Source organism: Mus caroli, unplaced genomic scaffold (genome assembly GCF_978045245.1).
Source record: "Mus caroli unplaced genomic scaffold, Mus_caroli_1 scaffold_16, whole genome shotgun sequence".
Classification (NCBI taxonomy): Eukaryota; Metazoa; Chordata; class Mammalia; order Rodentia; family Muridae; genus Mus; species Mus caroli.
The window spans coordinates 48,650,139-48,672,901 of record NW_028227271.1 but is presented as its reverse complement, the minus strand read 5'-3'; the positions used below and the strand labels follow the sequence as shown (position 1 = coordinate 48,672,901).

General features: G+C 42.2%; 1 protein-coding gene across 1 annotated transcript in view; it reads right to left on the bottom strand.

Annotated features, from left to right (window-relative positions):
* The window catches only part of Sntb1 (syntrophin beta 1), a 264,253-nt gene that overhangs the window by 34,599 nt on the left and 206,891 nt on the right, over positions 1 to 22,763 (bottom strand). Inside the window, exon 5 of the mRNA XM_029469797.2 lies at positions 447 to 586. Within this exon, the coding sequence (XP_029325657.1) occupies positions 447 to 586 (140 nt within the window). The remainder of the gene's footprint in view (positions 1 to 446; positions 587 to 22,763) is intronic.

The window sequence follows — 22,763 nt, the reverse complement described above, 5'->3', positions numbered from 1 at the left end:
GTGTTCCCACTTGCACAGAAACATCACACAGACCAGGAGGAACTTATTTTGAACTCTCACAAAGGAAAAAGTCAGTTACACAGACTCTTTGCTGTCCTGGCAAGTAAAGGCCCATGAATGATGAATGCATTCAGATACTACGACTGGGAACACATGAATCTAGATCATTTCCAAGAGAATAATCCGGGAAAATTTCTAGTCTGGGACATCACACAAATGTCCTGGTTCTGTGATAACAGATGAGTATGTTTTTGCTTGTCTCCATGTAGTCTTGTGTTTAAGCACAGGTAGTAACATGCCTGGCTAAATATGTGCACCTATATTCTTAAAGAGCTCTCAGCCCCTGCCATACCTTTAGACAGCACTAGAGTGTGTTGAAATAATCACAATAGATTCAAACAGCATCACACTTGCAACACAGCACCCAAACCCACAGCCAAGGCTACCTGGTAGCAAGAAGTGGATACGAATGCACTGGGCTGAACCAGGCCTCTTTCCTCCGTGGCATGCTGTCGTAGATCAAAAGATCTTTCTCAGTCAGAACAACTAGGGCTGGTTTCCACTGTTTCTCACTCTCTCCAGGCACCTGAAACAGAAAGCAGAGAACTGTGAAACAGCTGGAGGACAGGATGAACAGAAAAGAGACATCAGCATCCCTTCTATAAGAAGGCTGAGCAAAACGAGTGTCCTTCGGTTCAGGCTTCAACAGTGGAAATGGGAAGAAAGAACTCCAGTGTGATCCTAGCCATTCCTGATCACTGAAAGTATCTGATGTCTCAAGGGCCCTAGATATGCTTTCTGTGCAAATGAGAAGCAGTGAAGCCATTGCGCAGCCTACCTGTTGGTCAGTGCGGACTTGTTATTTCACAGTGGGAGGCAAATGCTTGGGGGAGTCAGTGCTCTCCTCACCTGATCTAGCAGAGCACATTTAGTATGAAAACATTTGAACAAATTTCCAAAGGCACTGAAAAATATCCTGTGGAGCCATGTGTCTCCTCATTTGGGTGTGAGACATGAAGTCTCTTAAATCCTGCTCTGGAATTTCTGTGGGGCTTTAGGCATCACATAAAAATTTTCTCTTCTTCATTGACTGTTCAGTTTTACTAAATGAAGAGTATCTACTTAACTCAAGGACCAGGATGACCAAGCAGAAACAGAACAGAGAACATCAATTGCATAATGGTACCAGATGCATTTTTGCATCCCTTCCAATGCTGAGCTCTGCAGAGATCACCAAGAGCTATTCTTTTTTTTTTAATATTTTTTATTAGGTATTTTCCTCATTTACATTTCCAGTGCTATCCCAAAAGTCCCCCATACCCTCCCCCCGCCACTCCCCTACCCACCCACTTTTTGGCCCTGGCGTTCCCCTGTACTGGGGCATATAAAGTTTGCAAGTTCAATGGGCCTCTCTTTCCACTGATGGCCGACTAGGCCATCTTTTGATACATATGCAGCTAGAGACACGAGCTCTGGGGTACTGGTTAGTTCATAATGTTGTTCCACCTATAGGGTTGCAGATCCCTTTAGCTCCTTGGGTACTTTCTCTAGCTCCTCCGAACTATTCTTTTTTGCCCCAGTGTTGAGTCCCCTGAACTCCTTAAATGTTCTTCTGTCCATAAAAGTGCTCTTTGGAGCACAGGGACGCAGATTAAGCTTGTTGGGAATGCAGAATCTCAGGCCCATCCAAATGTGTGTTTATTGGAATGTGCAGGTGATGGGTATGCTCCTTAAGGATTAAGAAAGCACTGCTCCAGGTTGGGTCAAAGATTCTCTTTGACAGAGTTAGCTCCTCAGTCCAGACAACTTGTGCATAAGCCATCCCTCAAGGTCTATTAATACAAGTAAACCTAACCATAAGCCAAATTCATATTACAGCTCATTCCTCCTCCTATGTATGTACGAATGTATGTATGATGTATATGTATTTATTTTACACATGTGTTCTTTAGCATACATGTTGAGGTTGGAGGACAATTTGCCGGAGCCAGTTCTCTCCTTCTACCATGTTGGTTCTAGAGACCAAATTTATGCTGTCAGTCTTAGAGGCAAGTACCTTAACTTGCTAAACCACCTTGTCTGCTTATTCCTTTCATTCTAATCATTTATCATTTACATATACTGTATGTATATCTATCTATCTATCTATCTAAAATCATTACCATATATATGTAATAGAACCATTACTATATATATTAAAATAAATTTTTACTTATTAATTGAAATACATTTTTATTTCTATATACTGCTATTTTTTTCTCCTGAGGCAGAATCTCACATAGAGTGGCTCCTCCAGCCCCAGCCTCTAACAGGCTGAGTTGACAGGCTTACACTATCATGCCTGGCTTCAGTATCATACTGAGTACCACAGAGAAATCTGCACAGGGGGGAGGCACATCCATGTGCCCTCTTTTCCCACCAGCACCACGGCCGATGTGTAGTCACAAGTGTCCAAAGTTGAGAAAACGTACAGCTCAGTGCTCAGGTTGACTTTTCTAAGTTCTCTGTGTAACCTGAGGACAGTTGTGGTATTCATGAGTGGTCTTGACTCCTGCTGCTTCCCTGCCCATGCTGACAAACACATGTAACCCCCAAAGGTGAGCAATGTGGACCCCGTAGTTAGGAAGCCAGAGCACCAGTCCTGTTCCACAGCTTGCTAGCTGTCAATCATCTGACTCCTGTGTATTTTAGTTTCTGCATGTATAAAATGGCAACCCAGCCTCCGAGCAGAGGGTGGTGTGAAGAGTTAACATCTGCAGAAGGCTTAATGCAGCACAGAGCAAGCACCAGGGAGGTACACGCTGAGCAGCCCCTGTCGCCCGCCCGATGCTACTCAGGCGACTAAGGGAGGCAGCGAGTATGATGTGCTTAGCAGCTGGCAGGTGATAGAGACGTAGTGCATCCGCTAATTTTTAAAAATAATGTTGAAAATGTGTCCTTTAGACTTAGAATGGATAAAACGAAGATGATGTTTTTCCTTGGGGGAAATTATAAGACGAATCAAAGATAAATACCTTTTATACCAACAAAGTAATGTTTCCCCTCTACTTTTCCCCAGCTCCCTGCCCCAGCAGAGCTCTTTTTTAACATTGAATATACCACCGCCTTCCAGCAATTCTAAACAAAGACTTGCTTCCTAAAGAGCATCCTCATCTTAGGGCTTGTAAAGCTATTTATACTAGAATGGGAATGATTGGCTGGTAGTTTATCTTCCCTCCCTTTAGTATTTTATGCACACTAAAAGTATCTACCTCTAGCTTCTTGACTTTGTACCACTTTTCTACAACAGAGCAAGAACATCAATCTATTTTTGATCTATTTTGAGTGATCCCAGTATCTTTGAAAAAAGATCAAAATAGATTGAGAAGGAGAAGCAGCAGACTCTACAAGGTGAATAAGCTATGTATCTCAAGGCAATTAAGTTGTGGTTTGGGGAAATAGATCGAAATAAAAATTTCCAGCTTCCACATTAAACTTAGTAAATTACCTTTCCAGGTCATTAACTAGGACTGGAGAAGCTACGAAATGATCCTCCCAGTGTGGCTATTTTACTTACCAAGTCAGCTCTGATCCATTAATGTTGACTGAAATCAGTCATTTAACTATGAACGTGAAAAATCATGATTCTTCAGAAATAATTTGAAGTTTTCAGAATGAACCTGGGCAGTAAATATATATATATGTTTTGTTTACTGTTTATGCTTTTATTTGAAACAAGCTGCACTAAGCAAGGTCTTAGTTTTCCCTCTGCATGGTAGAAGAGCACAATAGGGCAAACGTATCTGCTAGCATAGTCCCAGTGTGTGAACATGATTCCACTCACCGTTTGGGGTGATATTATCCATAAAGTTGATTCAGAAAGTTCTTAGAGAAAATTTTACCCCTGGATTGATTAGTAAGTGCCACACACAAGGAAGTAGTCTGTGTGGGGCAGTGTTTTCTGTAGGTGCTGCAAGATTGGAGAAGCACAACCATTCTTTAAAAAGAAACTATGCTGAAATAGAATACTCAATGCCCCTATCTCCAGGAATAAAAAGGAGTACTGGGATCACTCTGATTTGTTTTTGTTGTTATTTTTGCTTTTTTTGTTAATTTGTTTCTTATTTTTTGTTTGCTTGTTTTAATTAAGTTTCTTCTTTTAACTTAATTAATGTATTTATTATTATCTTCAATCTGATTTTTTTTTCCACTCCAGTCATTATGCCCCTCCCAGTCATCCCTCCAACAGGTCTTCATCCAGTTCTCCCTCCTCCCTGTCTCCAATAGGATGTTCCCTCCCCACTCCCTAGGGTCTCAAGTCTCTTGAGGGTTAGGTGCATCTCCTCTGATTGAGGCCAGACCAGGCAGTTCCCTGCTGTATATGTCAGATTTGACTTTTATCCTGATCATTTACAATGGGTTTCTCAATACTTGTGCTGAGGGGCGGTGGTAAGATCAAGCTAAAGCCTACAAGCCCCAGAGACCCCAAAGGGACAGTAGGAGCTTCACCCGCTCCCCGCGCCAGGCCCCTGTCACGTCACCTCAGACCCCCAGAGAGATTTATGGCCATCAGTGACGAAGGGGCAAAGTCCCAAGCCCTTCCTCCTGTACAGGAGGCAAGGCTATGTCCCTAACATCTTAGACCAAGACAATAGGAAAAGGGACATGGCCACAGTCACATTGACCCAAAACAGTTCTCCATGCTAATGAGAGGCCCGCAGGGCTTAACCAATAAGCTTCTCTTGCCAGACATTCCTCCCTGTGAAAGGGATTTAATCTCAGGCCCACCCTGAGAGGTGGGGCATGGTTTTACACATCCACATTCTGCCCTGACAAAAAACTTTGGGTAGTAAATTATTTCTGGTGCCACGCCGACCTCTGTACCCACGGGGTCAGTGACACAACAATGTGTCTAGTGGTATGCATCGTTCCAGAGGCTGACTATACTTTATGGTTTATTCAAGTTACCTATGTGAATCTCTTAAAATACACTGTGAGAAAACCCTGAAGGGCTATTTTCCACTACCATCATGTAGTGATGTTCACCTGTAGATCTGTTGTTTTCATTCTGTATAAACTCTTCAGAGCATCAGGCTGCCCATGAGAACAAGCAACTTAGCAAGAGACAGAAAGTCATAGTAAAGACCATGATGTTGGGTGCCAGAGAGTGGCTAAAGCATTTATTATGCAAGCATCCAGATATGACATAATCTCTAGGGGCCACACAGGAGCAGGGTAGGCATAGATGTCACCAGTAGTCCCAGCATTCAGAGGGCATGGCCAAGGAATCTCCAGGGCAAGCTGGCTTGCTAGATTAGCCAGGCATGCTTCAAGTTCAGCAAGACACTCTGCCTGTTAGAGTAGGGAGCAATTGGAGAAGAAATGGCTAGACTGACTATTCAGTTAAGTAAGGATAGAGATGGCAGAGTCAAGATATGAATGGGCTAGAACAAGAACTGCTTGCCTCTCCTGACGATGTCCTCATTGGCCTATGACAAAGTGGGTTTGAGTTAGTGCTAATGGCCTTCAAAGCTTGATCATTTTAAAACTTCCTCTCCCTCTCCCTTTCCCCCTCCCCCTCCCCCTCTCCCCCTCTTCTTCTCCCCCTCCCCCTCTCCCTCTCCATCTCCCTCTCCTTTTCTATCTCTCTCTCCTTCATGCACATGTGTGTGTGTGTGTGTGTGTGTGTGGTATGTTTGTGTGTGTGTGTTATGTGTGTGTGTGTGTGTGTATGTGTGTGTGTGTGAATACTTGAGGGAATCAGTAGTTCTCTTCTGCTACAATGTAGGATGCAGGGGTTGAACCTTGATCTTTCATCTTGGCTGTAAGCACCTTTAGCCACTGGGTCATTTCACCAGCCCCACATTCAGTTTTTTTTTCTTTTAATTTAAAACTGTCTGCCATAAAGCCACGAAGATTCTTGCTTTACCATTCCTCTCGGTTTTAGGTCTCCTTTTAAACCCTCATCTGACCCAGTCTTCCCACTACTCCTTTCCCACTTTCTATGTAAGCGATGTTAGTAGAACAGGCTCATGATCTTTGGAGTGAGGGGTATGAACAGAGACCTGAACTCCCATGTAGTGTGTCCTCAGATGTTATCACATGCTGAAATAGCCTCCCTGCCTGCACACCTTGTGAGGACGAAGTGAGAGTCATAGAGCAGGTGTTGGGTGGGTTTGGTTGTGTGCCATGCTTCGCATGGCTTTGGGGACTGACCTAACTAGGGTGGTGAGTGAATGAGGAAAAGACAAACACATGGAGATACAGAAAGGCTGCGATCAGGTGGACTGGGATCTCTGGTCGAGAAGCCACATCACCCAGGAAGCTCAGTGTATTTACTGTATACAGTTGAACATGGAGGCAAGGGTACCACCTAAATATAAACAAGGAGGTAGGGTTATTATCTATAGCTGAGCAAAGAGGGAGGTTCACCTTGTCTCAGTAGGTAGCGTCTCTTTAGGGAAACACTCTTCAGGCTTTAAACATCTGAGAGAAGAAAGCCGTGGCAGATATTTCCTATGCGCACTGTCAATAATCACAGTTGGACCCAAAGGTTTTGCTATCTTCTGAGAGTCATCCAGGAAAGGTTTTGTCACTCCTATAGGTCGGAGGCATTGGTGTCCTTGACATGGCCTTGCCCAAAGTCAGACAAAATACACTTCTGGAGGACTTCCCTTATTTCTTGCACTCCCCTATCTCTCCTTGCTGTACTTTCTCTCCTACTTGGGAAGCTTAGAAACAAAGACTCAAATGTAGGGACAGGGACTGAGAGCAAAGGAGAAAGTTCTGGAAAAGTCGATGACAACTTTTAAATTGGAGATGCTGGTTATCTTGGCTAACTCCCGATCAGTCTGCTTCCCCTCAGGTTGCCAGCTCTTCAGAACAAAGGAGGCGATACCAGTGTAATAATAATCAGCATTATCAGATTCAGAATGCTTCACAGACACCAGGTAATTAACCCCCGTAGTATCTTCAGGGACATTGTTTCAGATAGAACACAGGCAAAGTGCTCAGCGAGGCCGCTCACATCTACAGCTTCTGCTAGCCCAGGCTAAACAACATGGAGGACCCAGCAATTGGGAACCTCGGGCAGTTAAAGGCAAAGGATAATGGGAAGTCAGAAAGGAAAACTTAAATTTTAGAGGAAGAAAGGGACATGGGGAGATGACTTAGACCACTTGCTGTACAAACCTGAGGATCTGAGTTCAGATTCCCCACACTGTAAAAAACAGGAGATGGTTTATATCAGGAATATGTGTACAAGGGAGGCAGAGATGGGATTCCTGTGCCTCACTGGCCAAATCAATGTTGCAAACCAGTGAGCTTCAGGTTCAGTGAAAGATGTCTAAAAAATTCAGGTGCTAAATATATCTGATGCTGATCTCTGGCTTCCACGTATACATGCATGACATACACACATAGACACATAGACGTAGACACATACATGCATACACAGCTACACACACACACACACACACATGCACACATGCACACACATGAATGCCTATGTAACAAATTAGGCATAGCAGACAGGTATAGGAACTAGAAAAAGAAGGTATAAGACAGCGTTGTCCAGACCAAACATGGACGAGGATGTGGTGCCATCAAAATTCTCATATATTTGTTTGGAATGCACGGTGTAAGGATTTCTTTGAAGGTTTAACATGCACATATCATTTTGACTCAGCTATTTCTTGCATTTGTATTAATCCAAGAGAAATTAAAATATACGGCTGTATGCGATGCTTAATTTTCACTGTAACCTGACCATGGATTTAGAGTCATCCAGAAGATATACCTATGGGCATGTCTACAATAGCATTTTCCGAGAAGTTTCACTAAGGAGGGAAGGCCCATTTGGAATGGAGACACTACCATCCCCTAGGCTACCAGGCAAAACTGAATAAAAGAGAGTTACCAAGTGTACTACCAATATGCATCTCTCCTTGCTTCCTGCCTGTGGACAACATTGAGCAGCTGCATCAAGTTCCTGTTGCCATGCTGTCTCTACCACAAGGGATCGTGGGCCAACGTGTACCCCCTTCCTTCAGTGGTTTTTGCCAGAGCTTTTGTTCCAACAATGAGAAAAGCAACTAGCATGCTACAGAAATACACAGGGACAGCCTTAGTAACATTATTTTAAATATCTGTAGTCCCCAGAACTGAATGTCTATCAATAGGCGAATAAGTAAATAAATACTATATGCCTACATAATGAGAAGAGAGGGAAAACAAAATCAAAGAATGAACTATTCATGTATTCCATAACAGATAAATTCAAACAATTTTGCAATGTAAAATAAGCCACATCTAAACGATATATGGTGCATCATTCAATTTACACAGAGACTAGAAAATATAAACTAATTCATTGGATAGTCATCTCTTGAGGGAGGAAAACAATTAGATATTGTTATTTGGGAAAAGCAGCTTCCAAAAAACAGTAATACATTACAATAAAATTTGTATTTTCCTAAGATATACACACATGAAGAATTATCCATAGAGAATGGAATTTTAGGTAGTTTTGCTTCATTAGGTTACAATAAACCATGAACAAGCACTGCTAATTTAATTTATTAAATTTTGTAATAAAACATTTTAGAGAAACACAGCTTCTCCCAAGATTGTTGAGAGAAGGGTACTGATGTGAGACTTGGGTTTACTGTTTAAACAAGGTCACAAAATCACTAGAATCCCTGGGAGTCATGGTACCCTGTTCCCAGACTTCCTGGGGAATAACAGAGTCTGGGAATCCATCATAATCAAGGGGCTGAAACCCAAAGCATTTCAGAGTTCCTTATTCCCTCTCCATATTTGCAAGCAGAGTTGGTTTCTTATGAACTGTTGTGTTTACCAAGTGTGTGAAGGTCAGATGCTAATACTCTCTAACAGGGACCTTTGGTGACTATTAGAGGTAACATTGTGTTGGTGGGACTTTGTAATGGAGCCGACCTCAGGGCAGAGCACATATCCATTGAGATAGGCATACAGCTTGATTTTAAATCTCTGTTCACTGAATCACATTAGAGAGAGAGAGGCAGTGGGGAGTTCAGCAGTCTGCTTTCTTCCACTGAGCCACCCACTACACAGGAGTGTGTCAATCATAAGAACTTGGCCTCTCCACAGCTTGCCTCATCTGTTTGCCACAGCATACTCTATGGGATTCCAACTTGTTCTCTCATGCAAAAAGAAAATGGTATTGTATCCCTTGTGGCTTACTCCATGGCTATATGTGAGTTCAGAATAAATGGTTAAGTCAGATTAGTATCTCAGACCTGTCTTCTTGGTGAGGCTGTGATTTATCTATCGTAAGTTTAGGAGGGTTGTCCACTAGCTTTTCTCAGCCACCTGAAAACAGAATGGCAGCCTTGCTGAGCACGTACTATATATCGGAATGAAGGGTATCCCCCTCCTTTAAGCTCCTTTGTCCATCGTCATCTAATTAACTTCCCTCAGGAACAGTGGTAACAGTAGCCTGATTAATCCAACATATGAACTATATTCAAATGTGATTTAGTGACATTCATAGTTATGCTTGTCTGGAGCTCTGTCTGTGGATACCATCAAGTCTCTGCAACTGCAAAGCTAGAGTCTGTACACTGAGCTGATCCTAGCCTGGCCATCGCCTCCCTTTGCAGACCCACTATCCTAGAATGCACAGCAGGTGAACAAGACATACCTCTTAGGTCAAGTTCTAAAATGACACATGACGAATCTGTGGCCCATGGTATGCATATACCCTAGTGGAGCTATGAATGTGGCCTAGCACAAGGTTTGTAATCTTTCTTAAGATAACATAAGGTGCTTTTTTTTTTTTTCAATTCAATTATCTTGTTCTCAAGCACAAATTTCATCCAGAAAATGCCAGTTAAAATGTTGGACCTGGTCAGAAGTCTTAAGACATGCTTATTGTGAGCAAGCACTTCATATGGACCTAGGTTGGAAACACCAATAAAGAGAAAGGATGGATTGTTATTTTATCCTATTCTAATCTACCATATTGACTCTCAGAGAAATCCTGGCCATGAACTAGGGCTCTGAAATGGGTTCTACTGTGCATCCATTGTGCCATCCACACTTTGAGCAATTTGTGTGCTCTCAATCTGACTGCACTGATTTCAGGAGGAGAAGCTTGGTCCTTCCAGAGAAACCTCATGGCCCTCAAATCCTCTTCATCTCCCAGACCCAGCTTTCTGCATCTCCACTTGACTGACATGGGAAGCTTCATCCCAGATCACTCAGCTTCAGCCCTGAGGCATCTATAGGGTTTAGATTCCAACCCATGTTTGTCGACCACCTTGAAGCATCCTGGGCCTTCCTGCAGGGTGTGGCCACGTCCTTTGCATAGCTTTAAACATGAGCTGTTTAATATGAAGACCTACGGATTGTATGAAGATACCTTCTTTCTAATACCTAATAATGGCTTATTCTTCCCAACCTGTGAACACCCTTTTAATCTTGTTTACTCATTTACTCAGCTCATTCTTTTCCCCGGAAATTCCAAAAGTAAATTCCAAAACCATGCCCTGTCTGAATTATACGATCTTACTGGACTAAGGTTGAGGTTGTTTGCAATTTGTTAAATCTTTGGATCTTCTAAAAACAGTAATAAGTTAGAAGGGCAATTGAGAGAAGCAGCTTGGGAGAGAACTTGGTACATGTATTGGATTGAGTCACATAAAGCTGGGGGCTTAAAGGTTTACAGCAGGAAAATAATTCTTTTTTTTTCTTTTCTTTTTTCTTTTTTCTTTACTTTTCTTTTTCTCTTTCTTTCTTTCTTTCTTTCTTTCTTTCTTTCTTTCTTTCTTTCTTTCTTTCTTTCTTTTTTTTTTGAGACAAGGTTTCTCTGTATAGCCCTGGCTGTCCTGGAACTCACTCTGTAGACCAGGCTGGCCTCGAACTCAGAAATCTGCCTGCCTCTGCCCCCCAAATGCTGGGATTAAAGATGTGTGCCACTATGCCCGGCTAGGAAAATATTTCTGTTTATCGAAGGGAAATAAGAAGTGTATGTGTGTGTGTGTGTGTGTGTGTGTGCACATAAGAGAGCCTGCACCAAGATCAGCACAGTTCTCCCAAATCCATAAGCTGAAATGATAATGCTCAGATTGTTATCTTTGTTGGAAACAGGGCATTTGTGGATGTTCTTTATTATGTTAGGATAGGTTTCTATAGGACAAGGCTGGACTCCATGTTAGTTATTATGCTGTGACAGGACACCAGGCAAGAACTGATGTAGGTGAGGAGTGATTTATCTCATACAGTTAGAGGAGATGCAGCCATCACATCGAGGAAGTCATGGCCCAAGGAGTATAAGAAGCTGATCAGCCATATTGTGTCTTCAGACAGGAATCAGGCAGCAATGCAAATTTGTACTCAGCTCTTTTTCCTCTTTATATTCAGTCCTAGACCTAAATCCATAGGTTTGTGCCATTCACATTTTGTGTGGCTTTCCCCAGCTTAATTAACTTAATCTAGAAATTCCCTATCAGACATCCCCAGAGATTTGTTTCCAGTGTGATTCTAGATCCCACCAAGTTGACGATCCATCTTCTCCATGCCAGGTTACCTAATCCAAAATTTTATGTACCCAGAGGAATTGTGAACCTAGACATAGCAAAGAGGTTTTGTGAACAATAGGATGGAAACAGGATGCTACATCTTCAAGCCAAAGATCACCAGCATTCTCAGGGTGATTTAGCAGCTATTGAAGAAAACACAGGACATAATCTTTCTCATGGCGCTAAAAGGAAAACCCCCTAGTCTGTATCTTGACCTTGGACTTCTAGCTTCTAAAACTGAGAGACAAGTTTCTGTTGTTAAGCCATACAGTCTGCGATTCTATGTTTGGCAACCTTAGCGTGCAAATGTAAGCACCGTGCTATGTTACCAATGCTTTGAGGCATTTATTATTATCCCCATTTAGCAGCAGAAGAAATCATGCCTCCAAAAACTCATTTCACAGCCAAGGTTAAAAGCTTAGCGTTATAAAGCCACTGGTGTGCATTCTTGTAGTTAAAACTTGTGCTATTTCCAGATCATAAATTGCCTTCCACAAGAAGAAAATGAGGAATTCCGTGGGAATATCAAGAAAACTGTGGGCAGAAGACAGCTGGGGCACCCAGAAAGATAGTCTCCAGCAGGCTGAAGCACACAGGACCCAGCTCACTGTAACCAGGCAGCACACCATGCTCCCCTGGGGCCTTCTTGTCAGTCTGCCTTTCTTTCTTAATTTTTGGCACATGGGGTTACCCTCTGAGCAGACAGCACTTGGGTCCAAATTCCTAAATTCCTTTTTTGGTAATCAAAGCTCTTTATTCTCCAAGCCTCATATCTGATTGAAGTAATTCAAGACCAAGGTGTAGATGACTCACAAGCTTTAAGTGTTGCCTCTATTTATAACATGGAGAGTGACAAAATTAGTCACTTATGTTTACTCCTCATTGAAAAATGGAAGAAATAATATTCATATTGTGCCTGGTTATCTGAAGGAGGAGAAACATTCTGAATTTGATTTGCATTTGCTGTGTTGCTACTTTAGCACACCAGTCTCTTCACTTGGGCATTTACCCCAGCTCCAATGTGTGCACATCCTTTGAGAGCTAAGTGGGGCTCAATGGTTTGTGCATACTTACAAAGAGCACACCTCACAAGTTCAGCAATATAGTGCCCATGGATAGAGTGGCCTAAGGAACCACAGTGGGGAGTTTCTTACTGCAAATGTTTTCTATATAGCTAAGTGTCTACAGGAAATTAAGTTCTAGTTCATGGCAGAGGAAGTACTGGATACAAACACTGGTTTCTGCAGTATGTCTGAGACCGTGTTAACCATGGACTCTCTTAGACAAGGAATCACAAGGTGTGACAATGATCTGCAACTAGATGTAAGAAGACTACTGGACTCTGGATTCTACTGCCTTGGCCTGCCAACTGCTGGGATCACCAGCATGAGTCACTATGCCTTACTCAACTTCCCAATATTTCAATAGAAGGCAGGGAAATGGATGCTTGTATATGAACTTTTACTATCTTTAGAAATTGCTGTAATATTTTCCTATTTTCTGCTTCTGGAAGTCAAAAGCTCTAGGGCCAAAGTGTTGGCATGCTGGCCTCCTGTTGAAGCTTTTAGAGAATTTCCCTGACTTTCACAGTTTTCAGAGTCTCTCCCATTGCTTGACTCCTCAGCCAGCATGCTGTATCTTTTCTCCTATTGTTCTTTGCCACTATATTTTCTTCTCTCAATTCTGACACACTCGTCCTCCACCAAAGGAAACCTAGCTAGTCCAGTATGGCCTTCTATATCTTAGGATGGTAAACTTAATCACATTTACACAGTGCCCTTTCCCACCTAAGTGTAAAGTAATATTATCATAGGTTGGAGGAATTGGGATAACAGCATTGAAAGAAAGTTTTATAGTACCTATCTTGGTCAGCAACTAATTCAAGTTAGATGAACAATAAGTGGAATGATAGGGAATCGAGACTTACTTTAGACTTTTCCTCTGTGCTACTTCCAAATATAAAAAGGAAGATAGAGTAAATAAGACTGACAAATATCAACTGTTGAAAGTAGGATATCAATACCTGAAGGCTTTTTTTTTTAATGTAGAATTTAAAGATCTCTGTAGTAAGAGAATTAAGAGAATTTAACTATCATGGAGACAAAGGAAAATGTATCTGTGAGACAGAATTGTGCTCAGATTGACTGCTGGCTATCAAATGATTAGCACTAATCTCAGAGGTATAAGGCATGCACATACACACTTACCTCTAGGGTCGTGTTTTATATATCAACTTGATTAGGGTGAGGGACTCTGTACAGCTGGTAAAAGACTGTTCCATGTGTCTGTTTCTAGAAAAGATTGGCCCATGGATCAGATGACTTAGGAAAAAAAAAAGTGTCACCCTCATGAATGGAAATGGATACAATTCAATCTGTCAAGGATTCAGGAAGAACAAAACGAACAAACAAAAAAGGGCCAGGGATGAGTCTCTTGGTTTGATTCTAGATATGGGACCCAGTCTTTACACATAACAATGATACATTGTACCAGGGAGCTACTGCTCCAAGCCCATATCACTAGTTATGTGTGTGTTTGTATATGTATGTATATTTGTGTATGTCTGTGTGTTTGTGTATGTGTGTGTTTGCCCATTGTGTTTAGCAGATTCTGGCTGAGGAACAGTGGAAGTCATACCAGCCCAGCTCTCTGGGGCTTTCCATGAACATGTAAATTATTCCTTCAGAGCATTGAGTGAGGACTTAGAAGCAAGTGATGCAGAGGCTCTGCCATGGACAGCCTTCATCCACCCATGGACCCAACTTCCTTTTCCCTTTACCAGATATGAACTGTCCATGGTCACCTTCCAGAGATGGGTGAAAGACTGCTTATCACCTGTGATGTTCATGGAAAATTAAATTAGACTCCCCTTAGTTTAGTGGGCAAAGCTATTTTATACTTTCATTAACTCCAAAATTTTGTTTCAATTGTACTCCCTATTTGGTTAACAAGTTATCTTTGACTTACAGCCCAGGTCTTAACACCCAGGAAGCATGCTCTTTAATGGGTGCTGGCAAGGAATAGAAATTCTCCTGACCTCTCTTTATGAAATCTTTTGAAAGACAGACGTCACTATCTTTAAACAACAACAACAACAATGTCAACAGCAACAACAACAATAATAAAGCAGGCTCTTTGAAAAGCACTTTCTGCTTTAATGTCTGGTTTTCAAAGGAGAAAAGAAAAAGGAAAAAACAAAAGTTTTTTGAAGGAAGAAAACCATTACCTCATCAGTTAGCTTTCTGTCAAGTCATAGTCTGACTCAATGGCTCTTGAGTAATCTTAGATACGCTAATGTTATTGCTGTATCAAAGGATTATCAATGTACTTGTTCCTAGTTGAATCTCTTGTCAGTTATCACTAAACCATCAAACAAAAACAAAGAAGAGTTCATTTTAAAGAAACCTGTGAAAGGACTAAAGCACTCAAATCCCAGGGTTACTGTTCTTCCACTAGTCCTCCATAAGACCTGCCCTACTGAAGCTGTCCATTACTAGTCCCCCATAAGACCTGCCCTACTGAAGCTGTCCATTACTAGTCCTCCATAAGACCTGCCCTACTGAAGCTGTCCATTACTAGTCCCCCATAAGACCTGCCCTACTGAAGCTGTCCATTACTAGTCCTCCATAAGACCTGCCCTACTAAAACTGTCCATTACTTGTCCTCCATAAGACCTGCCCTTCTGAAGCTGTCCATTACTAGTCCTCCATAAGACCTGCCCTACTGAAGCTGTCCATTACTAGTCCCCCATAAGACCTGCCCTACTGAAGCTGTCCATTACTAGTCCTCCATAAGACCTGCCCTACTGAAGCTGTCCATTACTAGTCCCCCATAAGACCTGCCCTACTGAAGCTGTCTATTACTAGTCCCCCATAAGACCTGCCCTACTGAAGCTGTCCATTACTAGTCCTCCATAAGACCTGCCCTACTGATGCCATCCATTGTTTTCTCTGACTTGGTGAAAAGGATGAAGTCTCGTACCACAGACATAAATCTTTTTGATAATTGAAACAAATAAGTCATATTAATTTGTCTGTCTGTCTGTCTGTCTTTGTATATGCCAAGAAGCATATGTGGAGGTCAGAAGACTACTGATATGAATGTTTTTTCCCTCCAGTCTATAGGTCCCAGGGATGATACTCAGATCAGCAGGTTTAATGGAAGGCACCTTTACCTACAAGTCACCTCACCACCACCTATTATCCCCCAAGCATAAATCTTATCTGCCACTTCTAGCTTAGAACTCAGCTCAGTTCATTCCTTTGTGACTGATCCTGAACAAGGTCCTTATCTTTCCCAGGCTTCAGTTTCCTCATCTCTAAGTGGGGGGAGGCGTATGAAAACTCCCTCTTCTGTCTAGCTTCTACAGTCTAGGATGAATTCAGACAGAGTGTATGAGGGGATTACAACAATGTGTCTCACCATGGCAGAATAAGTTCTCAAAACCCAGGATTTCTCAGAATCTCATCTGTAGTGCTCTTGTGCCTGATTTAGAATGTGTGCTGTTTACAAATCCAGAAACCTTCTCCTCCTAGGATCCATTATTGGAAATTGCTGGAGGCATAATCTATATTTAGAGCAGGAACCATATGTGTGTCTTGTGCAAAGAATTGGGAACAATGACTGTCATCACTGTGGTCTTGGATGTGGTGCTCCTTTTCTCCCAAATGAGATTTGGGATTTCTGATTTCTGATTTCTGGATGCTTGGCTTCCTTGACTTCACAGCAGTGGGTATTGACTACAACTAGATTATTTTTTCCCTGTAATTTATTTATTTTTTTATTCATATTACATCCACAACCCCCTCCGTCCTCTCTTCCCAGTCTCATCTTGTAAATACGTTCCGCTGGTGCCCCCTCCCCTTCTGGAACCTCCTCCCAGGTATCAGCCCACCCTGTAACATCTAGTTCCAGCAGGACTCGGGCACATCCTCTCCCACCAAGGCCCAACTAGGACATCCAGGTAGAGTAAGGGGACCCAATGGCAAGGAACAGAGATGAAGACAGCCGCTGCTCTAAGTGTAAAACTGGATTCTTGAACCCCACATCCAGTAAATCCTGATTGCTATATAGGGATTAAGTATACAAGTCTGTTTCTGTACCTTAGAATATTCTTCTCCTTTGGGATGCACTAGCCCAGGCACTTATTTGGATCCTGTGGGACAACCCCTTTGTTATTTAACCATTTAGCCAGTGTCTATGGCACTGAGATAGGTACTTGTTAAGATGGAGTGGCATATACACACCTGTCAATATAAGAAAACCTTCATGAATTCCCCCTCCCTCACAACTTTCTGGTATTACAGTTGATTCATTTTATGTAGTTTTTCTAAATTACATTCATATGCCACTGTCTCATTTTTGCTCCATTTACTTCTGTTGTTATGGAGATCCTTGTTACTTTAGGTAACTGGATTAGGTCCTTCTACTTTAATACATAGCTATAGATCGAGCAGTCTAAAAAATCAAAATGCATTTCCCCAGTTCAGGAGGCTGGGAAGCACAAGGTCAAGGAGCTGGAAGACTCAGTGTCTGGTGAGGTCTCACTTCCTGGTTTGCAGATGGCTGTTTTCCTTGCTGCCCTCATGAGCCACATGCTCCTGCCTAGAGTCAAAAGGTCATGAAGAGAACTTTAAGCATCTTTGAGTCGTGTACAAAAGCGCCAAGGAATCAAATGAAGCATAAAGAGGCAGTGCTCCAAACTAAAAGTAGACTCTTCTAGGGTTTAAATCTGTCAAGATATGGGCATTTGTTTTGAGAAACCTTATATCTAGGAAGGCTTTTTACAATAGTTCTTTTACAAAATTACCACGACATTAATTAAGTATAGTCTTGGAATTTTAAAACTGAGAAAGCAGTAATTCTGTCAAAAGGACCATTTTTTCCCCTGCAAGAGCAAAGTCTTTTATAATTTCCTTTTCTTCTATCTTGCTTCAGCATGTACCCATTCACCCAGTACTTATATACCTAGCATAGACTGTGTGGTAGGCACTGTGTAAAGTGCCTCAGATAGGAACAGCTGGTCAGGGCAAGGGTCTAAATAAACAAGAAGAATGAAAAAAGCTAACTTGACCAGTGTTATAAAGAGATAAAATAGACACCTATGGTTTAAACACACTGAAAGCTTAATAAAGTTACATCTAGGAGAATACTCCATCTACTGTCCAGTGACAATCAATGCTCTATTTCTGTGGAGAGTTGTCAAAATCTACACTATATTGTGTTGCCTATAATATCATGTATGTCATTTATATTACTTGCAATTGTAGTATTACTTTAGTGCATTTAAAACAACAATCTACAAATTGGGAAAAGATCTTCACTAACCCTGCATCTGAGAGAGGGCTCATACTCAATATAAAGAACTCAATGAGTTAGATTTAAAAAAAAAACAAACAAATAACCCAATTTAAAAAATGGGGTATAGAGCTAAACAGAGAATTCTTAACAGAGGAATCTTGGATGGCCAAGAAGCGTTTGGGGAACCACTAGGAAGTCCCAAATATGAAGGAGATTGCAACCCTTCAGGAAGGACAACAGTATCAACTAACTAATACCTCAGAGCTCCCAGAAACTAAACCACTAACCAAAGAGTATACACAGGCTGGTTGGTGGCTCCTGCTACATATGTAGCAGAGGACTGCCTTATCTGGCCTCAGTGAGAGGGGAGGCACTTGGTTCTGTAGAGGCTTGACGCCCAAGATAAGGGGGATGCTATAGGGGTGAGATATGAGTGGGTGGATGGGGGAGCACCCTCCTAGAGGCAAAGGAGATGGGGATGACGTGGGGGTGGGGTTTGTGGAGGGAAAACTGAGAAGAGAGATAACATTTGAAATGTAAGCAAATTGATTAACAAATAAAGAAATGTTCAACATCATTAGTCATCAGGAAAATTTAAATCATAATGACCCTGAGATTCCACCTTACAATGCCTAAGATCAAAAACTCAAGTGACAGCACATCCTGGCGAGGATGTGAAAAAAGAGAAACACTCCTTCATTGCTGATGGGATTGCAAATTGGTACAACTACTCTGGAAATCAATCTGGAGGTTCCTCAGAAAATTGGAAATAGTTCTACCTGAAGACTCAGGTATATTGCTCCTAGGCATATACCCAAGAGATTTTCCACTGTACCACAGAGACACATGCTTCACTATGTTCATAGCAACCTTCTGGCTATTATTGTAATAGCCAGAAACTGGAAGTAATCTAGATATCTCTTGACCAAAGAATGGATACAGAAAATATGTTTCATTTACACAATGGAATGATATTCAGCTATTAAAAATAAGGACATCGTGAATTTTTCAGGCAAATGGATGGAACTAGACATAACTCAGACCCAAAAGGACATGCATGGTGAGTTCTCACTGATAAGTAGATATTAGCCAAAAAGTACAGAATACCCATGATACATCCCATAGACCCAAAGAAGTTTAACAAGAAGGAAGGCCCAAGTGAGGATTCTTAAATCCCACTTAGAAGGGGGAAACAAATAATCACAGGAGGCAGAGAAAGGGAGGGAAGTAGATGGGAGAGGGGAGGTGGAGGAGAAAGGGGGCAGGATCAGGTATGGGGAGACAAGAGAGAAGCCCAGAGAGCCAGGAGAATGAATAGAAATATGCAGCTGCAGGGAGTGGGGGTTGGGGAAACCTCTAGAAAGTCCCAGAGCTGTGATATGATGTGACAGAGATGTGAGAGGATCTCAGGACTCAATGGAGGTGACTTTTGCCAAAATGCCCAACAGTAGGGTGATGGAGCCTGAAGAGACTGCCTCCAGTTGATAGACAGGGCCTCCAGTGGAGGGACAGTGTCACAAACACACTTTGAAAAACTTTGGCCCAGAACTGTTCTGTCTAAAAGACATGCAGGGACAAAAATGGAGCAGAGACTGAAGGGAAAGCCATCCAGTGACTAGTCCAACTTGGAATCCATCCCCTGGATGGGCACCAAACCCTGACACTCTTTCTGATACTATGTTGTGCTTGCAGACAGGAGCCTAGCATAGCTGTTCTCTGAGAGGCTTTTCCAGCAGCTGACTCAGATAGATGCAGATACTCACAGTCAACCGTTGGACTGAGGTCAGGGACCCTACTGGAAGGTTAGGGAAAGGATTGAAGGGGATGGCAACCCCATCCCCACTGGAAGACCAACAGTGTCAACTAAGCCAGGGGAGTTCCCAAAGACTAAGCCATCAACCAAAGATACCAGCTGGACAGTGGCCCTGGGCACATTTGTAGTAGAGGGTTGCCTTGTCTGGCCTCAGTAGGAGAGGATATACCTAAACCTATAGAGAAGTGATGCCCCAGGGAAGGAGGATGCCTGAGAGAGGTAGAGAGGGGAAACACTCTCTCAGAGGTGAAAGGGGGGGGAGGATGGGGTGAAGAACTCTGGAAGCAGGGACCTGGAGGTGGGGGGCAACATTTGGGATGTAAATAAATAAAACAACAGAGGATGACCTTATCTGACATTAATGGGAGGGGAGGCTCTTGGTCCTGTTTAGGCTCAATGCCCCAGCATAGGGGGATGCTAGTGTGGTGAGGTGGGAGTGGGTGGGTAGAGGAGTTCCTTCATAGAAGCAGGGGGACAACATTTGAAATATAAACAAAATATCCAACAAAAAAGTTAATAAAAAACCCAGCAAGAGTGTTTGTCAAAAGGACTGTGTTTACTCAATTGCCGTGCTGGTTAGGTTTAACTGTCAACTTGAGTCATGTGGAAAGAGGGTTTCAACTAAGGAGTTCTCTATATCAGCTTAGTCTCTAGGCATATCTGTAGGGGATTGTCTGGATTATTAATGGAGGTGGGAAAACATGCCATAAATGTGGGAAGAACCAGTTTATGGGCTGAACCCTGAACTGAGTCTAAGTCAATAGACTGAGCAGCAACAAAAGAGAGCGTGCTTACTCCCCCTTTCTGTTTATGAGTGGGTGAGGTGTGTGTGACAGGTCGCTTGAGTTCCAGCACTGACTTCCCTGTGATGGACTGTAACTTGGAATTCTAAGCCCATAAAGCCATTCCCTCCCGCACATCTCTCTTTTTTTTTTTTTTTTTTTTTTATGGTCAGGGCACCGAAGGACAGAAACAGAAATGAAACCAGGAGTGACCTAACCTATGACCTGTGGGAATATTAGTTGAAAGTATTTTTAACATTTGGAGTTTAGAAAAGCAGAGCTATGGTTTCAAGAGAGAGCAGCTTCTCAGAAGGAAGTTCAAATTTAGTTGGTGGCCAGGCTAGAGAGTACGTGGAAACCAGCATGGAGATCATGATAGTTATTCCAACAACTTGACAAGCAGAGCGTTGGTTGAGAAAGGAGATATCTGTAGGCTGGACAGAGGAGACCAAGATCCCATGAAACAGTTGAAACAGACGTCACCCTGTGCACCTAGGTGGTGTGCTAACATAGTCTGTTTATAACAGAATGGTATTTTCCCCAGACATGGAAGTACTCAGTTGTTTACTTGCATATGTCCTGCCAATACCTTACACTCATCTATCTTAAAAAGGCAGTACTGTCAATTTATAAACTTCTTATGAGAAACAAATGAAGGACCATCCAATAGATGGGAAGCACAATGGATATCTATAACAGCATTCCAGGAATGTACATGATAAATGTGAGCACTATTACCTATGACACTTCCTGCAATCCCCTTGCTCACTGCTGATCTGGAAAAATCAGTTCACGTGGGGAAATGCCCACTGTTTAATCATCTTGATTTCTGCTACTCCTCTGTAACCACACATTGCAGCCTAACTTGGTGACACTGCGCTGGTTCTCAGAATGAAGCACTTGAGAGCTCCCAGGGAGAGCCTGCATAGACTTGTGTAGTAAAGAAGCTGCACCCGTACAAGCCAACCTGGAATTTGGCATGTGGACTCTCAGTCTATTCCTGGATTTCCTTCTGAAAAATTGGTACGTTAAACTCTACCCTACGAACATGCTCTCATCTCTTCTAACAATGTGATGTTTCCTCAGACGGATCTTTCTGTGTGCTTTGCATTTTCTAAACCCTGGCAAGTTTATCTCAGCTTTTCTCCTATGAAAGGTGTTGATGTTTCTCACCACACACCCTTGTCTCTTCTCTAGCTGTATGAAGACTCCGTGTTTAATGGCATATGTCATCTTCTAGATTAATTTTCAGAGATACGTAACAGTCCCAGGAGTGTTTGCATTCCTTCTTGGAAGGAATGTCTGAGATGACCTGGCTTGATACTTTAAAACAAAGGGAGGGTGAGGACCAGGAGAGAGTGTGTTATCCACAACAACAGGATGGGCTGCGGACACCCTACAGCTGCCATCAACAGCTGTCCTGCTTCTGTGAGTCTGCACATGCTCCGTCTGTACTAGGTCGGCCGCCTAGTCCTCCACATCATACTCACTAAGTCTGCCGATATTTTGCATAGCTTAGTTGCCCTATGTCATGCATAGCGCCCCCCCCTCCTCGTCTAGGAAAACTAAAGTCTTTCGTTTCATATTATGCAAACAGGTGGAAAGATCTATATGGAAGATGGTGACTTTCTCGGTGTTTAAACCTTTTTATCTCAGTGGCTGTAAAGATCCCTTTCTATCAAATTAAATTATAGAAAAGATGGCTCAGATGGTAGTGGTGGGGGTGATGACTTCTGTTTAATTTTGCTTCTTTTGCTTAATAGAACTCAATCTCTTTCTACTGCTTCTATAACAATAGTCACTGTCTACAGTTGGCCTCTTTCATCAGAACAGTGAAATCATCTATAAACTTTTCCTCCCAATAGAATTAAAAGTGCTGAAAACTTTGATAGAAAGATACCAGAACAAAACAAAACATGGAACTATAGTCCCGCATCATACTAGTAAACACAGAATTATACTATTAAAGGCTGCCTCCCTTAACTACATGTGAATCTACAACACTTCGAGTTACAAATATTCACCAAGCACATGCTTTGCATCAGGAATGGTGTGAGAATCTAAACATGAGTTACAAGCTAAATCAGATAAGCATTCTCTGAATGGGGCTCATAGGCTGCTGGAGGGGACAGGCATCATACGAACCATAGAACATATACTGACTTAATCCTTATACACTGTGCAGACTGAAGCCATTCGTCTTAATAGTTGTTTAAATAACAGTTCTACAGAGTCAAATCCACTGTCTCTTTTTCTAGAGGTGTTTCTATTTTTAATTTTGGAATTCCCTTTGAATTCCATACCTGTAGGGCAGGCGTGAACAAGGTC